Source organism: Mercenaria mercenaria, chromosome 16 (genome assembly GCF_021730395.1).
Source record: "Mercenaria mercenaria strain notata chromosome 16, MADL_Memer_1, whole genome shotgun sequence".
NCBI lineage: Eukaryota > Metazoa > Mollusca > Bivalvia > Venerida > Veneridae > Mercenaria > Mercenaria mercenaria.
In genome coordinates, this window is record NC_069376.1 from 45,028,512 (window position 1) to 45,050,778 (window position 22,267).

General features: G+C 33.7%; 1 protein-coding gene across 2 annotated transcripts; it reads left to right on the plus strand.

The window, feature by feature from the left end:
* The first annotated feature begins 1,963 nt into the window (after positions 1 to 1,963).
* On the plus strand, positions 1,964 to 13,380 carry LOC123539923 (solute carrier organic anion transporter family member 2A1-like). Of its 2 annotated transcripts, none has more exons than XM_053526913.1 (13): positions 1,964 to 2,248; positions 3,043 to 3,178; positions 4,864 to 4,950; positions 5,310 to 5,426; positions 5,837 to 6,142; positions 7,254 to 7,434; positions 8,272 to 8,490; positions 8,928 to 9,092; positions 9,833 to 10,022; positions 10,503 to 10,644; positions 11,951 to 12,108; positions 12,496 to 12,560; positions 12,886 to 13,380. In XM_053526913.1, exons 2-13 carry the CDS (start codon positions 3,044 to 3,046, stop codon positions 13,191 to 13,193), a joined length of 2,073 nt encoding a protein of 690 aa, XP_053382888.1. In that variant the 5' UTR covers positions 1,964 to 2,248; position 3,043; the 3' UTR covers positions 13,194 to 13,380. The 2 variants fall into 2 exon arrangements, with proteins under 2 accessions (XP_053382888.1, XP_053382889.1); XM_053526914.1 differs by lacking the exon at positions 1,964 to 2,248 and adding an exon at positions 2,590 to 2,800.
* The last annotated feature ends 8,887 nt before the right edge of the window (positions 13,381 to 22,267 follow it).

A 22,267-nucleotide genomic window follows, 5' to 3' on the forward strand; every position in this document is an offset into this window, starting at 1 on the left:
TTTAGCATTGGTCCATATTTATGTGTTGACACACTTGTTAGGTAAATCTATCGTGTTGAACAAGTGTAAGTATTTATAGTAAGCTGTTACAAGTACTTATCATAAGATAAATTGTTCTTTTGTAAGGAATTTATTCATTAGCACAATCAATGACGTGATATTAATTTTAATAAATGATATGCTGTTTAATGTATACACAGCAACTACATCTGTGTCTGAATTAAAATGTATTTTCACCATGTCTATGTTTAATGTGCATTGTAATTAGTGAATATGGCATGCATTTGTTGATCTTAAAGGTTGTAGCTCGAATTCTGTACTGTCGTATTCCCCCGATCTTCTGTTTTTGCCACTAACAAAGACAAACAAAATATACAGATAAATAAAATGGAAGTGGTTTCCGTAGTATGCTGTACCCGCCCGCTTAGCTCAATGAGGAGAGCGTAAATCTACGGATCACAGGATCGTGAATTCGAACCCCGGGCGGGCCTTATATTTTCTGTGACAATTTGATTAAAGACATTCAAATCATTCGTCCTCCACCTCTGATTCATGTGTGGAATTTGGCAGTTACTTGCGGAGAACAGGTTTGCACGAACAAGGGTTAGGTTAACTGTCTGCCATTACATAGCTGAACTACTGTTGAAAAACCCCGTTAAACCCCAAAACAAACACACAAACATATAGCTATCTGCTCTTGAAACAGTCAATGATTAATATTATACAGCCAAGGAAGGTGAACATGTTAACAGTTTACATATGTGAATATTAATTAATGGTTTCAGAGCAAGTTTATGTGCATGGTTTACTGGATTAAAATGCCAAGTGGAGGTTTTGCCCTTGATCGTACAACTATTTGTTTGTCTAGTACCCGCTGTCCACACGTGTTACTTTGGTATGAATTTATTTATTGGAAGGGATTGCCGTCTTGGAACGTGGCTTTTTAATATGACTATGTTCCATGATTTGTTTGTGTTATTACTTTGAAGCTTAAACAACCGGAAAATGATATATTCAGAATTCATTGTCTTCAACTGTTTTATATCGTAGATAGAACATTAAATTTTCTCTAATCATTAATAGCATTTCCGCTTTTCTGTCTTCATCAATTTATTTATTTATTTGGGTTTTACGGCGCACCAACACAGTATAGGTTATGGCGCCAAACAGGACAACACATTTTGGTTTCGCATCTCATTTACATCGAAATAAAAACATGTGGTATGGAATCAAAATTTGCATACCTGCTGGAATCACAGAGTTACAGCAAAACCAGGTGTTAAGACCCTATTAGTCGCCTCTTACGATCATGCAAGGGTAAGGCAGTGGTTCCAATTCTTTTCATACTAAGATCGTCCCAGAACCACATGGGGCCTCTCTTCATCAAAGGGCAATAAAGATATACTCATTACATCTTGACTTTTTTAGAATGAAAACAGAACAGACATGACATCAAGTCCCGCCAAAAATAGCACAACGTTGTATTGATGTACCAACGATTAAAACAAAATATTGTTTTGCATGATCTTACATATTAATGAAAACATATTGATAACATATTGTTGACCATGCTGTCGACAAGGTATATTAAGGAGAAAGTGTATTAAAACTTAAAATAATGTTAGTTTTGTCATATTTTAAATCAAGATATACTAAAAAATGGAAAATATTAATTGTCAGCGATTAATTATAATAACACGCTTTATTTTACAACTTAACTGAAAACAAAAGGTCCATTTACAGTAAGAAAATGTGTAAACAAAAATTTCTGCGAATCTATACAAGCCTTATCAAACTTGTTTATTTTTTTAATGTAGCTTATGCTTCTTCCAAATTTTTATCAGACATAATTTAGTTCATTACAGCCTGTGACATATTTAAATCTTCATACATAACTTTGAACAGTTTTAACTTTGTTTAGTTGGACTAATGTATTTAGAAACCAACTTTGTATATTGGATGAAATATCTTCATGTATATAATGTTTTAAAAGCATTACACAGTACTTTGGGTCAATGTGCCATTGTACTATTTCAAAGGCTTTGCGTATTTGACCTACATTTCAATGAACACTTATATATTCCCTTTTACGAAAAGATGCATGTATACAATATGTTTACTTAGAGAATAAGTTACACCTCACGCATTCGAATCGTGTTTGCAAATTAATTGTATTACGAAGATAAACATCGAATGCCAGTTTTTCAACTTATGGATGATATGGTGTCAAAACAGCATCAATTTGCAAGTAAGTCTTTTTTCTTTATTTTTATCTTATGTATGTTAACACGATATACCATATTAATGAAGATATTGAATTATTACATTAAAATTTGTTTTGGAAGTTTTTAATCACATAAATACAGCTCCTCTAAAATCTGCCAAACGATAACATACTTATAAAATTTATATAAAAACAGTTTTAATATTGTTTTAACAGATTTACAAAGTCTAAAGATAAGAATATTATAAAGAATGCATTTCGAAAATGTTTCTCTTTTACTTTAGTGATGTTACAACATTTGAGTTTTGCTTTTCTTTTTGCGTTTTAATATATTGCAAATACTAATTAAAGTTAGAATACATGACATTTTGTAAGAGAAATGATTGTACTTATTCATTCTATTCGGATTAACGTCACTTCAATGGTGGAGGAAGACCTTCCGTCAGCTAGCTGGATGGCTTCCTCACATGAAGAATTCAACACCTCAAGTAAGACTCGAACCCACATCGGTGATAGTCAAGTGATGAAAAGTCAGTGACCTTAACCGCTTGGCCACGGAGGTCCCCGCATACGATTGTAAGATTATGATATTGATTGGAAATATAAACTATGTTTGAAATAGAAGTAAAAGAATAAAATAAATAGATCTTGATTATGTTGACATTTTAATCAAGGTTGATTAGCAATAGGCAACACAGTTTCTTTTCATTGATTTAATGTAGATTTAAAAAAATGTTTCGTATACGTAACCTCTGTTGTGTTCGTCGTTTCAATACACGTGTACATAGAAAATCATATGAGACATATAATATCTTCAGAATGAAGTTTGATAAGATACCGCCGGAGGAAAAGGATGACAAAATTCAAGGCATTAGTATCAATGGAACTGTCCAGAGAGAAATGGAACCTGACACTCAATGTGGAATTGGATCATTTCGTCCTGCATTCCTACAGGTAACTGAAAATGTGTGTAAAGCAGTCGCAGTTGTTTGTGAAAATGATAACCTCTTAACATTTCATTTACAAACTTGGCGTTATTGATCGCGGCCGATGATCATATTGAATAGGACAAGTATATGTGCGCTGGGGAAAATATTTCATGATGGACCTGTGAATTCTTTACTTGTGGGTGAAACAAGTCTCATAAGCGTAAATACGACTAGCTTCTACTGATTATAAAACATACCGTACGATTTGTTGTGAATTAATTGTTGTTGTACTTTTAGTAGTTCAACCGCCACCCTTGTTTAAGAGCAACATTTAAAAAACACGTTTCTTTTCATCCTCAAGTAATAAATAAGTAGACTCGCCCAGTTTAATCAATCTAGACGCATAATCTAACTATACATAGAACGCTTACTTCACCCGATTTACATTCGGAACATTTTCACGCGTTTCGGGCTTTATCGTATGTTTAACATGGGATTTTTGAACCGTCCAAAGATGTTGGGAATGTTTGTCTCATTGTTTATTTTTTTTTTAATAAAAATGTTACTGCTTTCATTGTCTACCACTTTTTTTCCACCCTTGCCTGAAAAAAAAAACAGTAATGAGTTTGTACACTGTTCAGACAATTGTGCTCTGTTGAAATTTAACCAAACACAAGTTATGTCACCATGCAGAATCCAGGGCGGGGTCAGGTGGGGGTGGGGACCGGGGTCCGTCCGGATCTTTTAAAAAAGAAAGAAGACAAAAGGAAAGAAAATGTTTTTCGAAAAAGGCAACATAGGACTGCATGTAAAGTATATACGGCTGCTGCTACATACGACCCCGACATAATTCATATTATTTATCTAAAAGAAACTAAGAATTTTACCTTCAAGAAAGCTTGATTTTATCATTTTCCCAAATTTTACAGGTTAGTCCATAAAACTGTCCCAGAATGCAAAAAATGAAGTGCTAAATTTCAAAATTTACAGGGTGTGGGGAGGGGGGCAGGGGATCGGACCCCCTCTGAGAAAATTGGCTGTGTCCGTGCATGGTCACTATACCTGTCCAGTACTGGACATTATAATGGTAAACGCTTCTTTCCTGCACAAATGACAATTTCGCCACTTCTGTCCGGTTTGTACAAATTTCTGGCCGCAATAAACCATTTGACTTGTTGTCTTTACTCACACCAGCACGTCCAAATCACTGACAGTTATAGTAAAACGGACGTCAAGTGAAAAACATACAAAAAAGCTTTAACTGTAGGCATCTATTCTGACTCGCTATTTGCAGAAATAAAAAAAAACCAAACATGAGACAGACGTGAGACATATTTGCTTTCCCTCTGTAATTTAATTACATGAACAATCTAGCAGAAAGTAACCAAACAGAATTAATAGGAATTTAATATTTTCTTCGGTCTAATTTAGGTCAAAGGTACTACTTAAAATATGATAATCAAATTTTGTCAAGTTTCTTAGTTGTAAATTGTTTTTGAAGATGTTTTAGCGAAATATGCGTTGGACGTTGACAGAGGCAGATCGGATGCGGACGAAGTGTTTAAATCATGGCTTCATATGTAGCCTAAAATCCATTTAAACCAATGTAGAATCGTGCCAAGGGTCACTGCATAATATATAACGATATCATTATTCAACCTGCTGTGGTATGCAAATGTTAAATGAATCATCGGTTGGAATATTTTTCAGATTTTTGCCAGAATTGGTGCTTTCGTTGGTGTTTATGGTGTCTCTGGACTTCTTACGTCAACGTTGACAGTTTATATAAATTCTCAGGTAACCAAAAATGAAGAAAAGATATATGATAAAGACATTCTGCGGTGACTGTAATTAACATTTTATATGGCTGCAGAAGACTTTTGGTATACCTATTGCATATACCAGCATTTAAGTACTGCAGATTCTACCTTATTTTAAATGCTTGAGTTACTCTCCTTTTAAAGGCTTATGTCAAACGCTAGTATCCGCCTTGAAGGTTAACAATTCAGTACTTGATACCTTTGCAATGCACCAAGTTTTATTTTACAACTGTCTTATCATAACCTTAAACAGCCTTGGTTTCAGGTCTGATGCTTTCACATCGTAAAGAACTAGGGCAAATTCACCTCTTTTTATTATGCTTTTATTCAATGCAGGTAAATATGTTGGAGAAACAGTTTGGCTTTAGCAGTGCAGAGACTGGTCTTCTCATGAGCTGTAATGACATAGGGTTTTTGTCATGTGTAATTTTTGCAGGTTTTATCGCCAGAAAGGTAAGCCATGGTCCAGATGTAATTTGTTTGTTTGGTTGTTTTGGGGGGTTTGGGACCACACCGACATAAAGCTTATACGACACATTTGCCGCTGAAGACACTAGGTATCACGCTGGGAATTATTTCAAGCACCTGTTGGTAACTGTGACGTACCGAAAAATAATCAGTGATAATAATTATGCGCGTGACATTTTGTATTAAGTGAAAATATTAAAGCATTTTATTCCCTAAATTTAGTTTGCACTGTATACAGTATATATTAAAATAGTGTGCAATAATTTCATAGATTTCTTTAAGGTTGTTTTGTTTGTGACCGAAAGTAATTAGAATGCACAGTTTGTCTAAACTTATGGTTTGGAAACTGGTTTGATTTACTTATTTACGCTTGCAACTAGAACACTTTGTTTTAGGTACATATTCCAAGAGGTTTAGGAATAAGCACTGTTTTGTTTGGCATATGTGGAATGTTGTGTGCACTTCCATATTTTCTACAAGACCGTTCTACGTATGAACTCGAGGATAAACCAGCAGGCATTGACATGCCACATAACTTGTCCATTGTCAGAACTATGGGAAAGAAGGTTCCGATGTGCGAAAATGAGACTATGAATGAGGAAGATGGATGTAATGCGGCAGCTGGTAGTGCACAGTCAACAGCCAATATCCAGCAACTTCATGTAAAGAAAGTTGCTTATTGCCTCATTGCTTTTGGAATGGTACGAATTTTATGTTATATGCAATAAACGTCATTATTTACCTTCGCAATTAATTCAAATGCAGATTTTTTTGCAGTAAAAGGTCGCCAAGAATTATACAAATCAATATCTGGTTCTTCTGGATTCCATTCAATTGACCTGGTAAAATTCTATTTCAGGCGTTATCACAGGTTTTTAATGATGCTACAAACTCATAACTTGTCATGGAGAGACTCATTAAACCCGAGACTTGTTTTTTCGTTTAGATTTTGTTTATATTACGACAGGATAATCATATATATTTGACAAGTAAATAGATTTCAGATGTGACAGAAATAGTAACGCTTTATAGCTCTTTTTGTCCTGAAACCGTACGAGTAAAAATATCCAAGAATAACACCAACGTTTAAACACGCGGGCAAAACGGTCAGTACAGAATATAAAAAAAATATATATAACTGGTTAATTTGCAGGAAACTAAGCCATTTTTCCAAAATTTATCAGACAATATCAATTAAAGAGGAAAGCAAATAGTCCGACTGAATTGGGGCGGAACACCAAACAAGTGATATGTAAATTACCCAGGTCATAGCCTTTTAAGATATTGAAAATTGTCCAGAATCTTTGTTTGTAAACAGCTTGTCCATAACTATAGGTTTCTCCATACTGAGTCGAAGAAGTTACATCCAAAAGCGATGCAGCTGTATATGTATTTTCTAAACCTTAAATGCCCGGAATAAATAGTATTGACCATTATCATCCATATTCAGAATACCATCAAAATAACATTCTGTCTGACTGTGGATAAGAAAAAATCTTGTCATAGTAATACTCTCATTTTACGTTCCTGTAAAGAAACGAAACTGGCACGTGGTGCACAGTTACATTCACGATTACACAAATTAAAATCAGTATACCCAAACCAAATTTATTGACATGTTATAACATTCATTATTTTTGAAAGGGTATACATTTCTTAAACAAAATAAAAATTTACCGATGTGCTATCTCCAAATATTAGTTTTAAATAGTTCAGTGCTTTTAAGCACGAAATATAAATGAATTTACCTTTGATATCTATGATGCCTTACATAATATGATTATCAAATGCGTATGGTATATGCAACTGAAGGTATTTCAAGGTGTTGGAAAGTCAGTTAGATATCCCTTTGTTACACTGTACGTGGATGATGCCGTCAATAAAAGGAAGACCGGATTCTACATGGGAATACTGATCGGAACTGGAATCTTTGGTCCTGCATTGGCTTACCTAATTGGAGGACTATTCAGCAAATTATATATAACGCTTGAACGTATGTATTGCTCTTGCATTATATCTCTCAATTATTATTAAAATGAAACCCATGTTCGGCAGACAAGAATAAACAAATGAAATGTACACCTATTTCATGATGATAAATCATTTTCAAAAGGTCTTCACATGTATTCTGCATGTTTTACACAATTTAAATGCCTGTAGAAACTTTGAATTAATTGTACGAAGTAAAATATTTAAAATCTTCTTCCAAGAGTACGATTTTGCAGGGACAAATTTATGTTTTGGTTCACGCACTTGTTTGATTCAGCTTTTTAGTACACATGGCCTGACAAGTCATTATGAGTATAAAAGAATCACATAATGACAAAATGATAATGTAAATTGTTGATAATATGAAAAAGACAAACTTAAACGACAACTTCCTTACGCAGCAAATATTTTTCCGAAAATGTCACACTTCTGACCATCGAACATATATATTCATAATATATTCAAAATTCAAAACGATCCTACCACATTTGTACCAGTTAAAGATCTTGCAAAAATAAGAAGAAAAAGAAACTTGGTTATTAATTTTTGTCTCTCAGAAACATTACGTGAATAAGAAATAAGAAATATGTCGCTATAAACAAACTCATCAGTTAGAAATTGTTTGTTTCAGAAAATTTGATATACTTTTTATTACTACTACTACTTAGCATTGAAAAACTGGAGTATTAAGTCGGCATAGAACGGATGCAGAGCAGAATCTCGCAGTCGGTGGAATGGAACAGCTATATCTTATCGTAGATTCATGTTTAGGCGATTTTGCTATATGTTTATATAGCAACCGCTGCGGATCGTGTTAGAATATTCGTTAATATTATTTCAGCGGTTGATATAACACCATCGGATCCACGTTGGATTGGTGCCTGGTGGTTAGGCTTTTTAGTGTTTGGCGCATGCGCACTTTTCTTTAGTATACCAATTATGTGCTTCCCGCGGAAATTGAAAAGTAAAAGTAGATTGAAAGACTTGGAACTTTCAAAGAAAATAATCAAAGAAGCCGAAAAGAAATCAGTGACGCAGGCTATTAGTTACCAGTTAAAAGGTATTTCACATTTAATACTTAATAACTTGAAATATATTCGGTAGATTTCAATTCTTTAAGTCAAAGAAATATAAAAGATCCCCATTTTACTCATATAATAAACATTTTGTGCCATGGTTTTGGATATAAAGTTATAAGATATGTATGTCAAACATGATTTATTCATATTACCTAAAGGTTTTGTACATACCCAATAGCGAATGTATGCTTCTATGTCGTCTGAAGGTGTTCAAGTGTTTAACGAAATCCACTCACACTCGATCGAAGTGTTTGGTAGGTTACGTAAATCGGCCGATTTTACTTTTAGTCAGATTTGATCTCGAGAAGATTCTGAAAATGTCTGTTTTTGATTAACACCTTTTACAGATGAGAACTATTTTAAATACAAACAAGTAAGACCCTTCATTTCCAATTTCATTTTCTTCTAAATATGACAGATTTTGGACTAACGATTACACGTTTATTGCGCAATCCTGTGTACGTTGCAATAATTACATCATCGTTCATCAACGTACTTGGGGTGTCAGCAGTTTTGTCATTCATGCCAAAATATCTAGCGGCACAGTACACAATACCGTTGTGGCAGGCAAATATCATTATTGGTAAGTGCTATTTTAATGTCCAGGTTTTAACTCCTGCCTTTTAGTTAAACAGTACTTGTAATTATATGAATTTCTAATTATATAGATCTGTCCATATTCATTATTTGGCATCTTATAGCATAGACTTGGAGAGATGTTTGCATAGCTGATGTAGCAAAAGTCAAATGAAGTCATTATTATTGTACATTAAAATATGAAAAATATACTTTGGAATAAGTATGTTCATTATTTTAGGTATTAAGTCCTTTCTTTGCCCCAATGAATGTTAGTTTCTAAACGAAATTGATTTCTTGATAGAAATGAAATCTGAATGCGAGTAAACGTTTCTACACACTCAATATAATTTTTTGCCCTTACCTTTGTAAATAGTTTGTAGTATATTTTGAAGACAATAGTATTTTAGAAACTTGTAACAATACAGGGTGCGGACATGTAAGGTGTTCCTTATAAATGTTTATTATCACTTCTTTCTATTATCAGTTTTACTCAGCATCTTTATAAACGATGTCGAATACTTTAGAAGTAGTCTACATCATAGGAACATATTAATGAACTGTGAATAGTCTAAGCTGCAGAACTAGGATCCTCGAAAAGATACCCCTTTTGCATGCATTTTTATGCTTAGGCTTAATTGTATTTCGAAAGACATAGTTTATATTTTGCTCGGTGAAATGACACTGAAATTAATAGATACCATTTTTGTATTTGATTCAACTTAACACTTTACTTTAATTTTACAGCTTTGAGTTATATTGGAGCTGTGGCAATGGGTACTTTTATTGGTGGTGTAATATCGCGGAAAATTGAGATGACTCCACAGACAACATTTAAATTGATGGTCATATTTCACTGTATTAATTTTGTCTGTTTGTGTAGTGGATTTTTTCTCGGGTGCGATCAACCTGTTCTCTTAGGAGACAACGGAAAAGGGTAATGTTATGTTAGAAGTATGAACTTTACCAAATGCCCTCAAATGCATATATCAGCAATCGAAAGGGTCTTGAAAAATAACATTAGTGGATTCAATCCACTACTAAATCTAATGCAAATTGCATTACTCACGTCAAAGTTTGCGTGATTAACAGTAAATTGTTTAGGCATCAAACAGTTTAAATCTCAGATAATTAAATATTTATTAAATAATTGGTTATCTTAAGTATATCTTAATTAAATCCAGTAATATTTATGTATCGCTATCATTTTAAATGATGACATGGGCTAACACGCTTTTATTCAACATCCTATATAAGATTTCTGGTCAAACTATAACACGGCACACATTCTGTAAATACTGTTTGCTGAATTCATTATGAATTAAAATTTTAAAAATCATATTATAATTTGCAGATTATTTTAAGTAAGGTGATGAGTAACTAGCTTAGTATTTTCTAACTTCTAATTTCTAAAAAGAGATGTGTCTTCATTATACCGACCCGTTGATTCCTGTATACAAGGGTGCACTTGTGATGACAAGAAATATTTTCCGGTGTGTGGTGGTGGTCGAACTTACTTTAGTCCCTGCCACGCTGGTTGTACAGAGAAAAACGCAAAGGTAAATCATTTTGATAACATACACTGTGGTGGATCAACTGATTAAAATAATCTCTAAACAAAAATAAATTTATGAATAATAGGTGATAATATTGAAGCAAGTTTTGCTGTAAACCTAAAACATAGCCTATCATATGGCAACATAGATGTATCATAAAAGTACACAGATTTCAATAACAATCACCTTCTGATTATCCGGAACTCTCCAAGGAACTGAGCCTTCTTATTTTCCTTGGTGTTTGTTATTACAGAAAATCTATCATTATTGTTAACTATATACTAATTTAACAATTTTCGTTAGTCATATGTTAAGTTACATGTATGTTTAAATTTCAATTTCATCATGGAAGGAAATTTATTCATGTTCTTTAAAATATAACTTTGGTTTAGAGATTAGTTTGATCATGTGATTTCCCACACTGACATACATCATTTTTTGTATCAGTAACATAGCAAGTTAATTGTATTTACTAGGAAATACCTAAGAATTAATTTAATGTCGGGGTAGGTTAGTCGTAGAAGGCCGCATTTAATGCGAGAAGTTTTTGATTCACTGCTTGCCAAATATTCCTGTAGATACATTGCTCGGTGCTTTTCTTTTCTCAAACTCTCAGACGCACAACGCAACATAGGAAAAAATAGCAGACTCTGTTTAATCGAATAGGTTTATCAGAGTAAACATGTCTTTTGTTAAAAAATTGGATGGATTTCTTCATCAAAAAGGACCACAAAACACATCAGCACTGAGCACATTGGTATTAGAAATAAATGCATTATGTTCAAACCGATGAGGTAATTAAGATCTTATAATTAAGCCTATATGTACAAAAAAGAAGCATTATCAAAACTAAAGGAGAGTAATAAATTAGATGTTCGTGTTTCCTAAACTTAACTGTACATATTCAGGTCTTAAATCTTGCCGCTTTTATAATAATCTGTGAGCGAGCATTCTTTTACTATCATTGTAGTTCCACATGAAATCTCAGTCGACATGTTAATATATACACTTAAATAAATCTTTGTAGCAATAAGCATTGTGTAACTGACATTTTTTCTGTATTGAGGTAACCATCTAGCGTTGCAATAGTGCTGTGTTTATCGCATGATTTTTGATGGTGATAAGATTGCCCTGATTCTTTTTCAAATCCAGTCAGATTTTTGTTATTTCAAACTTTTTGATAGCATGCACTTGAAGTAAACATCATTACAGACATACCTTACTGCGTGCCGTATCAAATTTTATAATTTTATTCTTCAACAACTTTTAAATTTTGATAATAATATAAAGAATACGAATATATTTACAGTCATTCACGAACTGCACGTGTATTCAATCTGGCCATGCGGTGGCTGGATTATGTGATCAAGGCTGCTCCACTAACCTGTACACTTACGCTGCATTTACGTTCGTCGGAAGTCTCTGTGCTGCCTTCAAAATCATACCTACAGTTCTGTCAAAAATAAGGTACATGTTTGAGACGAGGTTACTTACATAATATCATGTGAAAAAAGAGATACTATAATTCACGAAACATTCGCATTTGATATAATAGTTCTTTGTTTTATCAATTATACTTTAGGTTTTTAATTACCACCACTCATTATTAATCTTTGGAGCCTTATTAATTTTAAATCTGTCAAAGTGAATTACACTCTGTAACCCTTTGCTGATTGAGTTAGACTCTATAAAAGAGAAAAGTAAGGTTAGATTTCCCAGACGTACAGAGCACCCCAAACACAGCCTAAAGTTAGGGAGTTACATTCTTAACCAGAAGTATATTTGTGTTTAACTTACTTTTCATTCACGTGCAGTATCATTTCTCACGCTATCTGATTGCATGTTGTATTGTAGATGTGTTGAGGAAAGAGATAGAGCAGTAGCATCAGCATTTTCTGGATTTATAAATTCTGCCTTAGGTACTCTTTACTGTTTATTAAATGTTAGTTTTGTATGTGCTGAGGCACCACCCTCCATATTATGATTCATTCACTTTTTGATGATTTCACCTGGAATATCTAGAGTTAATATTGACAACTCATTGTTAACTCCATTGTAAATAGTATGTTGAACAAGACTTCAATACAATGTTGTTGCAAATATATTGGCTTATATGCGTCCATATGTTAAATACCTTTGTACTTCTGTCATTTCTTTCATGGCGAATCAGTTATATTTTTTTTTACATAAGTATTTTTTACTTGCAATTAGTAGCAGAGAACTTGATTACATTCCATATTACAGGATGGATGCCAGGTCCAGTTATCTTTGGTGCTGTAATTGACGGAACGTGCACTTTATGGAAGTACACGTGCGGAGAACGACAATCGTGTTTGCTGTACGACATCGTGTTTTTCCGAAAGGCTGTTCACGGGTTTGGATCAGTAGCAATAGCAATAGCGACGCTTATTAACACAGCATTGTACATTTGCTTCCGGGTGAAAGGCATTACAAAATGGCGAGGAGAAGTAGAGAAACAAAAGCTGGACAAAAATGTGATTGTGCAAAATGACGAAAAGAAAGAGGAAGATGTGCAAGAACATATAAACTAATTTTCAAATATGAATCATTACTTCACTAAGAAACTTACTTCTATACACATTAAAATGCATCATCTAATCTTTAGATTGTTCTACTTGTTTGGTACAATATTGTTCTACCATGTAAAATTTTATAAAACATATTGCTTCAATGCGTAAGTATATATAAAGTTCAGTCAATAAAAGGTATAGAGTCATGTGTAGGAATTTTTTGCTAGACCGATTTGAAAATTTAGGTCCTCTAATCGATTGTCAAATGTCTTCTATGGAAAAATTGCACTTCTAAATCAGTTAAGGAAAAGTAAAACAAAGCAGAATTTTATAAAACATTTTATACTTGTAACTTTACTTTCTTTTCAATCATATGGCCGATAAAAATGAACAGGTACGTGTGCTTAATCTATACAATTCGCCAAAGATCAAATGGAGTGCTATCATTGCTTCTGTTTTAATTAAACCTTTCTATAATGAAAATTAATCGTAAACTAGCCGTATATAAAGTTTAACAGGTGTTATTCACGATTTTACAGATAAATGTCATTACGCCGTCACTTCTGTTTAACAAAAAGGTGAAAACTACCTTACATAAATGCTAAAAAGGACTAACATTTATGTAATTTAAGGTAGTTCTGCACATTTGATAAACCGGAAGTAATGGCGTTATGTCATATATCCGGCTAACGTCACTGTCTTTCTAAAGTTAAAATAAGATATTAAAACATCTGACATGTTAAATAAATCATAACAATATTTTAAAAGCAACTTGAAACTTTTATCATGGGCAAATATCTCAAACCTAAGCACTCGGACCTATACATTTCATTTCACCATATTATAGCCCATACGTTTATTTACAAGTGTGAGAAGTTTCATTAAAATCTACATTGTAGAAAAAAGTCCATTCGCAAAAATGCTAAGAAAATTGTGATTTTCCCATAGACTCCCATTATGAAAACTCGCGTTATGTCCAAACGTTATGAGACGACCCTTTCTTTTTATTTGCTGAATTTTCTACGTATATTTTGAGGTTTAGAAGAATCAAGGTTTAATCAAATTCTACATTGTAGATAAATTTTTGATCCGAACGTGCAGAACTACCTTAAGTGTACTTTATATTCATAGTGCTTAATTTCCTTGAACTCATGCAGAAGGTTTGTCATTCTACTTTTACAGATCTACAATCCATGGGAAACAATCCATGATTGAGAGAGGAGCATCTTACATGGATTGAAACTGTTTAGAATATCTAAGTTGTATATAAAAGTCACATAATAACGTCATCATTGTAACAAAGCTATACCGTAAGTGGAATTTCATTTGTCCACTCATAGAGTGAAATTGGTGTATTGACATTTTATCAAATCATATTAAATAGATTTCCATCACGTAACAAATTATATGTCAAAAGAGATCAATTCTTTATTTGAAATGAGTTTTTTTGTGTTTCGTAAACGCAGAAAGCAACATTGAAAACCGACAAGTCACGGTGTTATGGATAACAATCATATTAGAAATAGGTATTAGAGACACAAAATGTCATGTCTTACTTAGAACGTCAGCTTCTGGCTTCTGGTTGGAATTCCATATACTATGAACGTTTGTATAGAGCGACTCAGCGGCCAGAAGAAAAGTCTGCAAGGCTCATTGAGACAGTCAAATCTTTTGTGGAATTTTAAGACGCCTGTTTAGCTCTAAAAGGAGAGCACAGATCTAAGGATCGCAGGGTATGTATGTTCTCAGTGACAATTTGGTAAAAGACATTGTGTCTAAAATCATTTGTCCTCCATCTCTGATTCATGTTAGGAAGTTGGAAGTTACTTGCGGAGAACAGGTTTGTACTTGTAGAGAATCCATTTAACTGAAATGCTGTTGAAAACGGCGTTAAACCGAAACCAAACAAACAAACATGTGGATATTTAAATATTGTTAAACAATAAATCAGTTTAAAAAAAAAAAAAAAAAAAAAAAAAAAAACAAACAAACTTTTTTATATGTAACAGTACACATGAACTTGTACATTATTATGAACAATACACCTAGGGTTTATGATTTTAGAATAATAATAAGTACAATTAAGTTTTAAATCAATTTTGCTATCCTTCATTGAAAACTCCATTTAATGACTAGTAAATACAGGTTATGTTGTAGTTACTTTTCTTTAACACAGGACAGAGATGGAGCCCCTGGATCGGGCAGTTTAGGTCGATGGCTTCAAATTAATACGAGGAGTGTTCGATATGAATTGCTTATTGTCCTCTAGCTCGATATCCACGTGGGGCACAATAAAAACCAATACCTACCTGTATAGGGTTATTCAATACCTACACAACGGTGTATAAATGTACATGTTAGACTAAGTGTAAGACATAAAATTTGCCATTTGAATACACGCAATCATTGACCACTGTAGTAAAAATGGTTGGTAGAAGCGTCGACAAGAAAGATGAAATACGGGCTTACATCAAAGCTCGCTCAAAACTTTGTTGTTCTTTGAAGCAGCTGATGACTGAACTTTCTACTGCTTATGGACCTTCTTGTGTGTCTTATGACACAGTTCGGCGGTGGAAAAAGAAATTTGTGTCTGGTGCAGAGTCCATCAAAAATGCACCGAAATCAGGTAGGCCAAAATCTGCATCTCGATCTGAAATCGTTTCCAAAATAAAGGAAATCATTGAAGGAGATGTCAGATTTACAGTTCGTGATATTGCACGAAAGGTAGGCATATCACTATCAACGGTTCACCTTATTTTGAAGAAGCATTTGAAAGTCAGAAAGATTTCTGCTAGATGGGTGCCACATCTGTTGACTTGTGAGCAAAAGAGGCAACTGGTTAAAGTGGCCAAAAAGCTGCTTCAAATATTTCCAAAATATGACAAAAAGCAGTTTGCCAATGTCGTCACAGCTGATGAAACCTGGGTCCATTATTTTGAGCCCGTCAGAAAGGTTAGCAATAAGATCTGGGCCACTAAACACAGCAAACGCCCAATAATTGCCAAACGTTCTTTGAGTGCAAAGAAGGTTTTGTATGCAATCTTCTTCTCTGGTGAAGGAGTCGCAATAAAAGTTCCGGTGAAAAAGGGTAAAACCATCACCGGGAAGTACTACAAAGACGTAGTACTGAAGAAACTGAAAAAAGTATTATCAGAAACGACGCCCTCCCACTGGTTTTAAACATGCCCGTCTTCTACATGACAATGCCCCCGCTCATACCTCCGCAATAGTTACGGCGTTTTTGAAGAAAGAAAAAGTAACTGTTTTGCCTCACCCCCCGTATTCCCCAGACCTTGCCCCATGTGATTTCTTTTTGTTTCCGAAATTGAAATCATTTCTTGCTGGGCGGAAATACCAGTCCCGACAGGCACTTGGATCTGCCATTCATCAGTACCTTATTACTGTGCCCAAATCAGCGTACCGTGACGCCTTCAAGAAGTGGATACATCGGCTGAAACTTTGCATTTCTAGCCACGGGGAGTACTTCGAGGGCATGAAATGAGCCCTTTTGGGCTAACTAGAAATTTGAAGTCTCCAGATAGAAATAAGCAATTCATTTCGAACATCCCTCGTACCCCTCAACGAAGTTAATTCCTCTCTTGCGGTGTAGAATTCTTAATGTGTAGATACCATTCAGCTGGCTCATTTAGGTCTACCTACGTACTCACCCATATCTTAAACAATACCCAGAGTGTATCATGGGGTCTTGCTACCACCAAAAGCTGGAAAACCGCTGTGTAACTCACACCGTGCCAGTCTAACGTTATATCAAACAAAGGCAAAGTAGACACGTTTTCGTCAAATTAAGTCAAATTCATCTACTCTTTTGGAGCAATATTTCTTGTACTCGTATGATTGAGTATGTTGCCTTCACCGTGTACATAAAGTATCATTTGTTAAAAAACCAAGTGTACATATATGTTGTTTTCCCTGTTTATTTACTCAGTCAAATGTAACAGTAAGAAAAAGAACCAGATGTTTGATTTTTTATTTTTTGCATTTTATAAAAAGTATTTATACCAGTTATACCAGAATTATAAAAGAAAATTGACGTTGTAGGGCAATCCAATTATCCATATTTGAAGTTTGCCTCAATTAAAATGGAAGACTCATTGCTTTGATTACTGACAGCACTATCAGAATTATATTTGAATAGACCTCAGCAATACACATATGTTAAGTTTTTGGAGCATTTCCTTTCCGATGAATGTTTCGAAAACTAATTGGATAATATGATACAGTTGCTTCTGACAAAAGCTTTACCAGTTGTACATATTGGAACTGTAAACACGTCACGTCCTAATGGAATATGGAAGGTTAAAGAGGAGTAAACTCATTGTTTAAACATACAAGAAACGAAATATGTGCATAATCAACTGTTCCTGCAAGATGATAGAATGTGCTCTCGGCTGAAAAATAGATTCCAGTCAGTAAGTTTTCCTCTTTGCTAAATATAAGAGAATGGAAGTATTCTGACATTTTGTGATAGACCTAGAGTAATTCCTTACAAGGTATATGCCATGTACAGATTCCCCAACATATATACTAGTAACAAAAAATGTAAGAAGATCTTTTGGAAACATAGAATGCAACCAAGCGAACTAAAAGCAAACTCTGAAATTAGAGTAGACCCCATGATCCCTAAGGACTAGAAAAAACAATTATTTCTCATTATTTCAAATAATTTCAGTGATGAACATGTTAGAGGTCAGTTACAAAACCAGATATTCTATCTGTGTTGAAGTGAAAGTATCACATTATATATATCCGAGTTGACCGGTTATCAACAGATTTTATCCAGTCCAAGGGTCACATCAACAATTTTCCTGACACAGGATCAATTTTCTAATCGTGACTGACAGATATCATGTCATAATATATTGTCAGATACAAAATTATCACACATTTTGCTAATATAGTATATGATTATATCACAGGAAAATATACAGTTACCACATATCTATTTAACCAGTTTCAAATAACTGCTAAAACTTAATAAATAAACAGAAATTATTGTTGTGTATGCATCAGCTCAAAAGTAGCAACATAATCTGTTATCATTTTTATTGCTTACAACAGACCTATTTTTACATTCAACTTTTTAGAGAAAAAAACTTGATTTTCTGCGAAAAAAAGCAAATGTTGTTAATTGCTACTGAATATGATATATGCGGTCGTCTTTTACTTTTATTTACACTGTCCCGTGACTTTGGAGCATGGTGTGGGCAAGAGTGAGGTAGAGTGCGCACAGTAAACCGGTTTAAGCTCTCCAGTGGTTTTCTGCCACTGAACGTTCCAAGGCGGTGCCCCAATGTGTTCCTTTATTTCTTCGTTTTGTCCTCTTGTGTTTGCTTTGTATGTGTGTTGGCAGTATGCACATCTGAGTGCTGCGAGTTTCGTTTTGGGGAGGCTGTGTTTGGAACGTGGCATTCCCTGTTTGTTTTTCATCCTTGTTTCTTTTCGTATAATATAGTCACATAGAGTGTATTTAATGTTATATACATTTACTTCCTACTCCGTTGGTTTTTTTTTTGTATAAACATTATTAAAGCTAAGGGTTGTTGTTCATTAGATATTGTTATTAAAGCTGTCTTCTAATTTTGAACCGTCGATATTTTATCTATAGTGCATGAAAATGTATCAAATATACCATGGGCAATACCATATCAATACCACTAGATATCTGTTTTTGACATTTTTGTTTGGAAAATTTTGCCCATATACATACGTTATGAAATTGCATGACGTCTATGTCAAGACGGAGGGTGTATATAAAGTTTTGTCACAGCTGGAGATGTTTTTATACAAAACTGAACGATAGACATAAAACAAGAAAAAACTTCGAACGAAAGTGTTGGATGTATTTGCACGTTGAGCTCTGAATTTACATCTTCCAACTAATTAAGGATAATGTTTCTTTATACTTTATTGTAACAGAAAGTATTCTAGCAGTGACATTACAAGTCAAATATAAATTAACTGCGTATCATTGTTTGAACAATACAGAATTAAGATTACGCAATAACCTTAATTCAGGTACAAGGACACTAGATGATTTATGTTTCTTTATTTACTAACACATTGAATAACCGTTGTTTATCGTCGAACTGATGACAGCTGTAAACACTACTGGGTTTTATCCGATTATTGTGTTTGTTCCATATTAAGCTAGTATGGACTGGTGCTTTCTATTTTGTCCTTGCACTCTTCCGTCAATACCTTATTTATAATTTAACTCAACATTCTTTTTAAATTCTAAAACATTTCTGTTTACCTAAAAGTAGCACAATCACGTGCATCTGGTACTTCGTTTTTCACTTGAACAAGATACATAGTTTTCCAGCAAAAGTGCTTGTATGAAACCGTTACGTCTGGTTCATTTACATAATAATGAATACGATGGCATCAAGGTAGTCAACTTGGACCCGCAAAACAAAACAGTATTGACATTATACTCATTTGAAACAGTTACTATTAAAAACCACTTACATAGCTCTATCATATTGCAGCAAACTTAACCCTATATTAAATACAAACGCCTACAAAACACATCCACTAATTACATTAAAAATGAAACTTTTGCCAAAATCTTGCCAACGTTTCTCAACACAAAACATACACATGATGTCAGCATATCATAGCGGTATTAAAGTTGAGGCGACAGACATTAACTCTATGCTATATGTTATCTGATGAATTGTAACTTACCTCACGCAAATTAAATATATTTCACATTTAATAAGGTCTAAACCTAAAATTTTACTAATAAGGCTCCAGAATACATCTGAAACTCGATATATTGAATTATAAAGGATCGAGTGTTCACTTCGAGATTACCGAATTTTCACTTAAAATGATATTTTGTGCACGTCGTGGTTTCGAGACGGGACTTGAAATTATCTTCGATATAGTCAGAATTTTACATAAGCGACTTAGAGATATCGAGTTTCAACTGAACAACGCAATCTTTTCTGGAACCAGTCTCGAGCATCATCAAAGTACTTACGTTTCAAACGACTGCCGCCCTTGTATATGACTTGGATCCTTATTCATAATTGCACATTATTTGCACCGTGACAAGAACGAAGAATGTAAGATTAGTCCTTTTAGATATTCAAGTATTAATAATATTCTATAAAATATTCTGGTCTCAGGCTGACTGATAAGTATATTCATGCTGGTTCCCCCAAACCATTTTGTCCACTCCATACACCCTTTTTGTATTTTGCATATAATTAAAATATCCTTATTGTTGGATTTTTAAAGCAACCCGTCTACTATATTTTTCCGGTACAGTTTCTTATTGTTGCGGGCATATTTTGCGATGCATGGCTCTATTGCTATGTTTGGGTTGCTCAGTGTTTTTGGGAAATTTACCTGTACCTTTTGTATGTTGTGTATGAACCTTTCATGTCATGTAACCTTTGACACGTGTTTTTCAGGTTAACAAGATATTTGCTCCTTCTGCCCCTTTGTCCCTATAGATATTGAGAAAAAACATTATATGGCACGTCGTTACATAGACGCTCTGCATAAATCGTATTATTTTTTTCTGTTGTCTCTGGCTATCACAGTTAATCTGTTAACAAACTTGATAAAAATGACCAATAGTACTGAAATACTATTTTGATAGAAATAAAAATATATGTATATGTTATATGAGGGAGTTTTGAATAGGCAAATAAAAATGTGGTATACAAGCATATACAATAAAACTTTCAGTTATGCTAACATGAGCTCTGGAATTAATGCAGACTCTAACCGCAAGTAATCTGAAGTAAAACCTAACACAATTGATATTTAGGATTATGTAAATCAAACAGAAAGTTCGTATTTCTAATTTGCTCAGAAAAGTACCACGGAGGTGGAAGACTAATTTGTTTTAAATGAAGCTGATAGATGCAACGCGCTGTTTAAATAGTTCAAACGTTTCACGGAAATTTCTAGAGAAATTGTACCTCTTAATCCTCCGGAGAATGACTGGTATCAAAGTAAGTGATCAATATAACGCTAACATACAATAGAATGGTAAGTACTCGTAATAAATCGGAGGTAGTGTGTCTGGCCTTCTATTAACCGATATCTCTCCTGAGATAATATAGGCTAGTTCACTCTCACTATTGTGTAACTATTACAATTTGTCGTTAGAAATTGATTGATGCGAATATTTTTATAGATTATTTATCCTGAATTTCCACGTTTTATGTGAATCCTTGATTCGCTTAATAATGAATAAAAATATATAAAACATATTATGTCTAAAACTGTGAGTCATTGTAATTAGGTCAATTGCAAAGTAATTGTATCACGGCACGAATTGAATGGTACACTATAAACCTATGTTAAACCTAACCCTAAACTTTAGTCAGTTTACTGTACATTTAATGCATGCGTACATAGACCAACAAACTTCTATTTCAATATTTTCAAAAATAAGAGAATATGATAATTGGAATTGAAGGGAAAACCTGATCAATCTTACATTTTAACTGATTTTATTTCATTTTAAGGCTTTTCAAAATTACTGATCCCTCAACATTTGGTCCGAAAACAAAAGGGCGATAATATGTAATCAGCACAAAGCAAGAGGCGACCAATGAGTGAATTATTATATGAACTAATATTTGCCTCGCTAATCCCCTCGCTAATCCCCCATTGTAATCAAATTACATGCTTTCATTTCTCGTATTTCTAAAACATTTGAACATTTTGTTCAATATTTTCAAAGATAAGAGAAAATGGTTATTGCAATCGATGGGGAAACCTAATCAACCTGATCTGCTAATTTAAGTATAATCTTAATGTTTTCTAAGTTACTAATTCTTCAACATTTGGTCAGAAGACAAAGTTTGGTGTGATTAAATCGACACAAACCAAGGGGCGGCCAGTGATTATTTAATAAAATATCAAATTTTGCTTGTCATGAACCTTTGATTAATAATCAATCAAACTTCTATAAAACTGTCAAAACGAGATGAAAAATATAACAATTTTTGCGATTATGTGGGAAGCATAATGACAGAGTACAAAAAGATCGTAGAAAATAAATGTGTCAATAAATAGCTATTATGCTCTTGGTACTCTGTATCAACTAT

What these genes read in the sequence shown, in the direction of transcription:
- LOC123539923 (XM_053526913.1), top strand. Translation starts at nt 3,044, where the DNA reads ATGAAGTTTGATAAGATACCGCCGGAGGAAAAGGATGACAAAATTCAA. An exon ending in TTCGTCCTGCATTCCTACAG is followed by an intron (nt 3,179 to 4,863) that starts GTAACTGAAAAT and finishes AATATTTTTCAG; the next exon opens with ATTTTTGCCAGAATTGGTGC. An exon ending in GTACAGAGAAAAACGCAAAG is followed by an intron (nt 10,645 to 11,950) that starts GTAAATCATTTT and finishes ATATATTTACAG; the next exon opens with TCATTCACGAACTGCACGTG.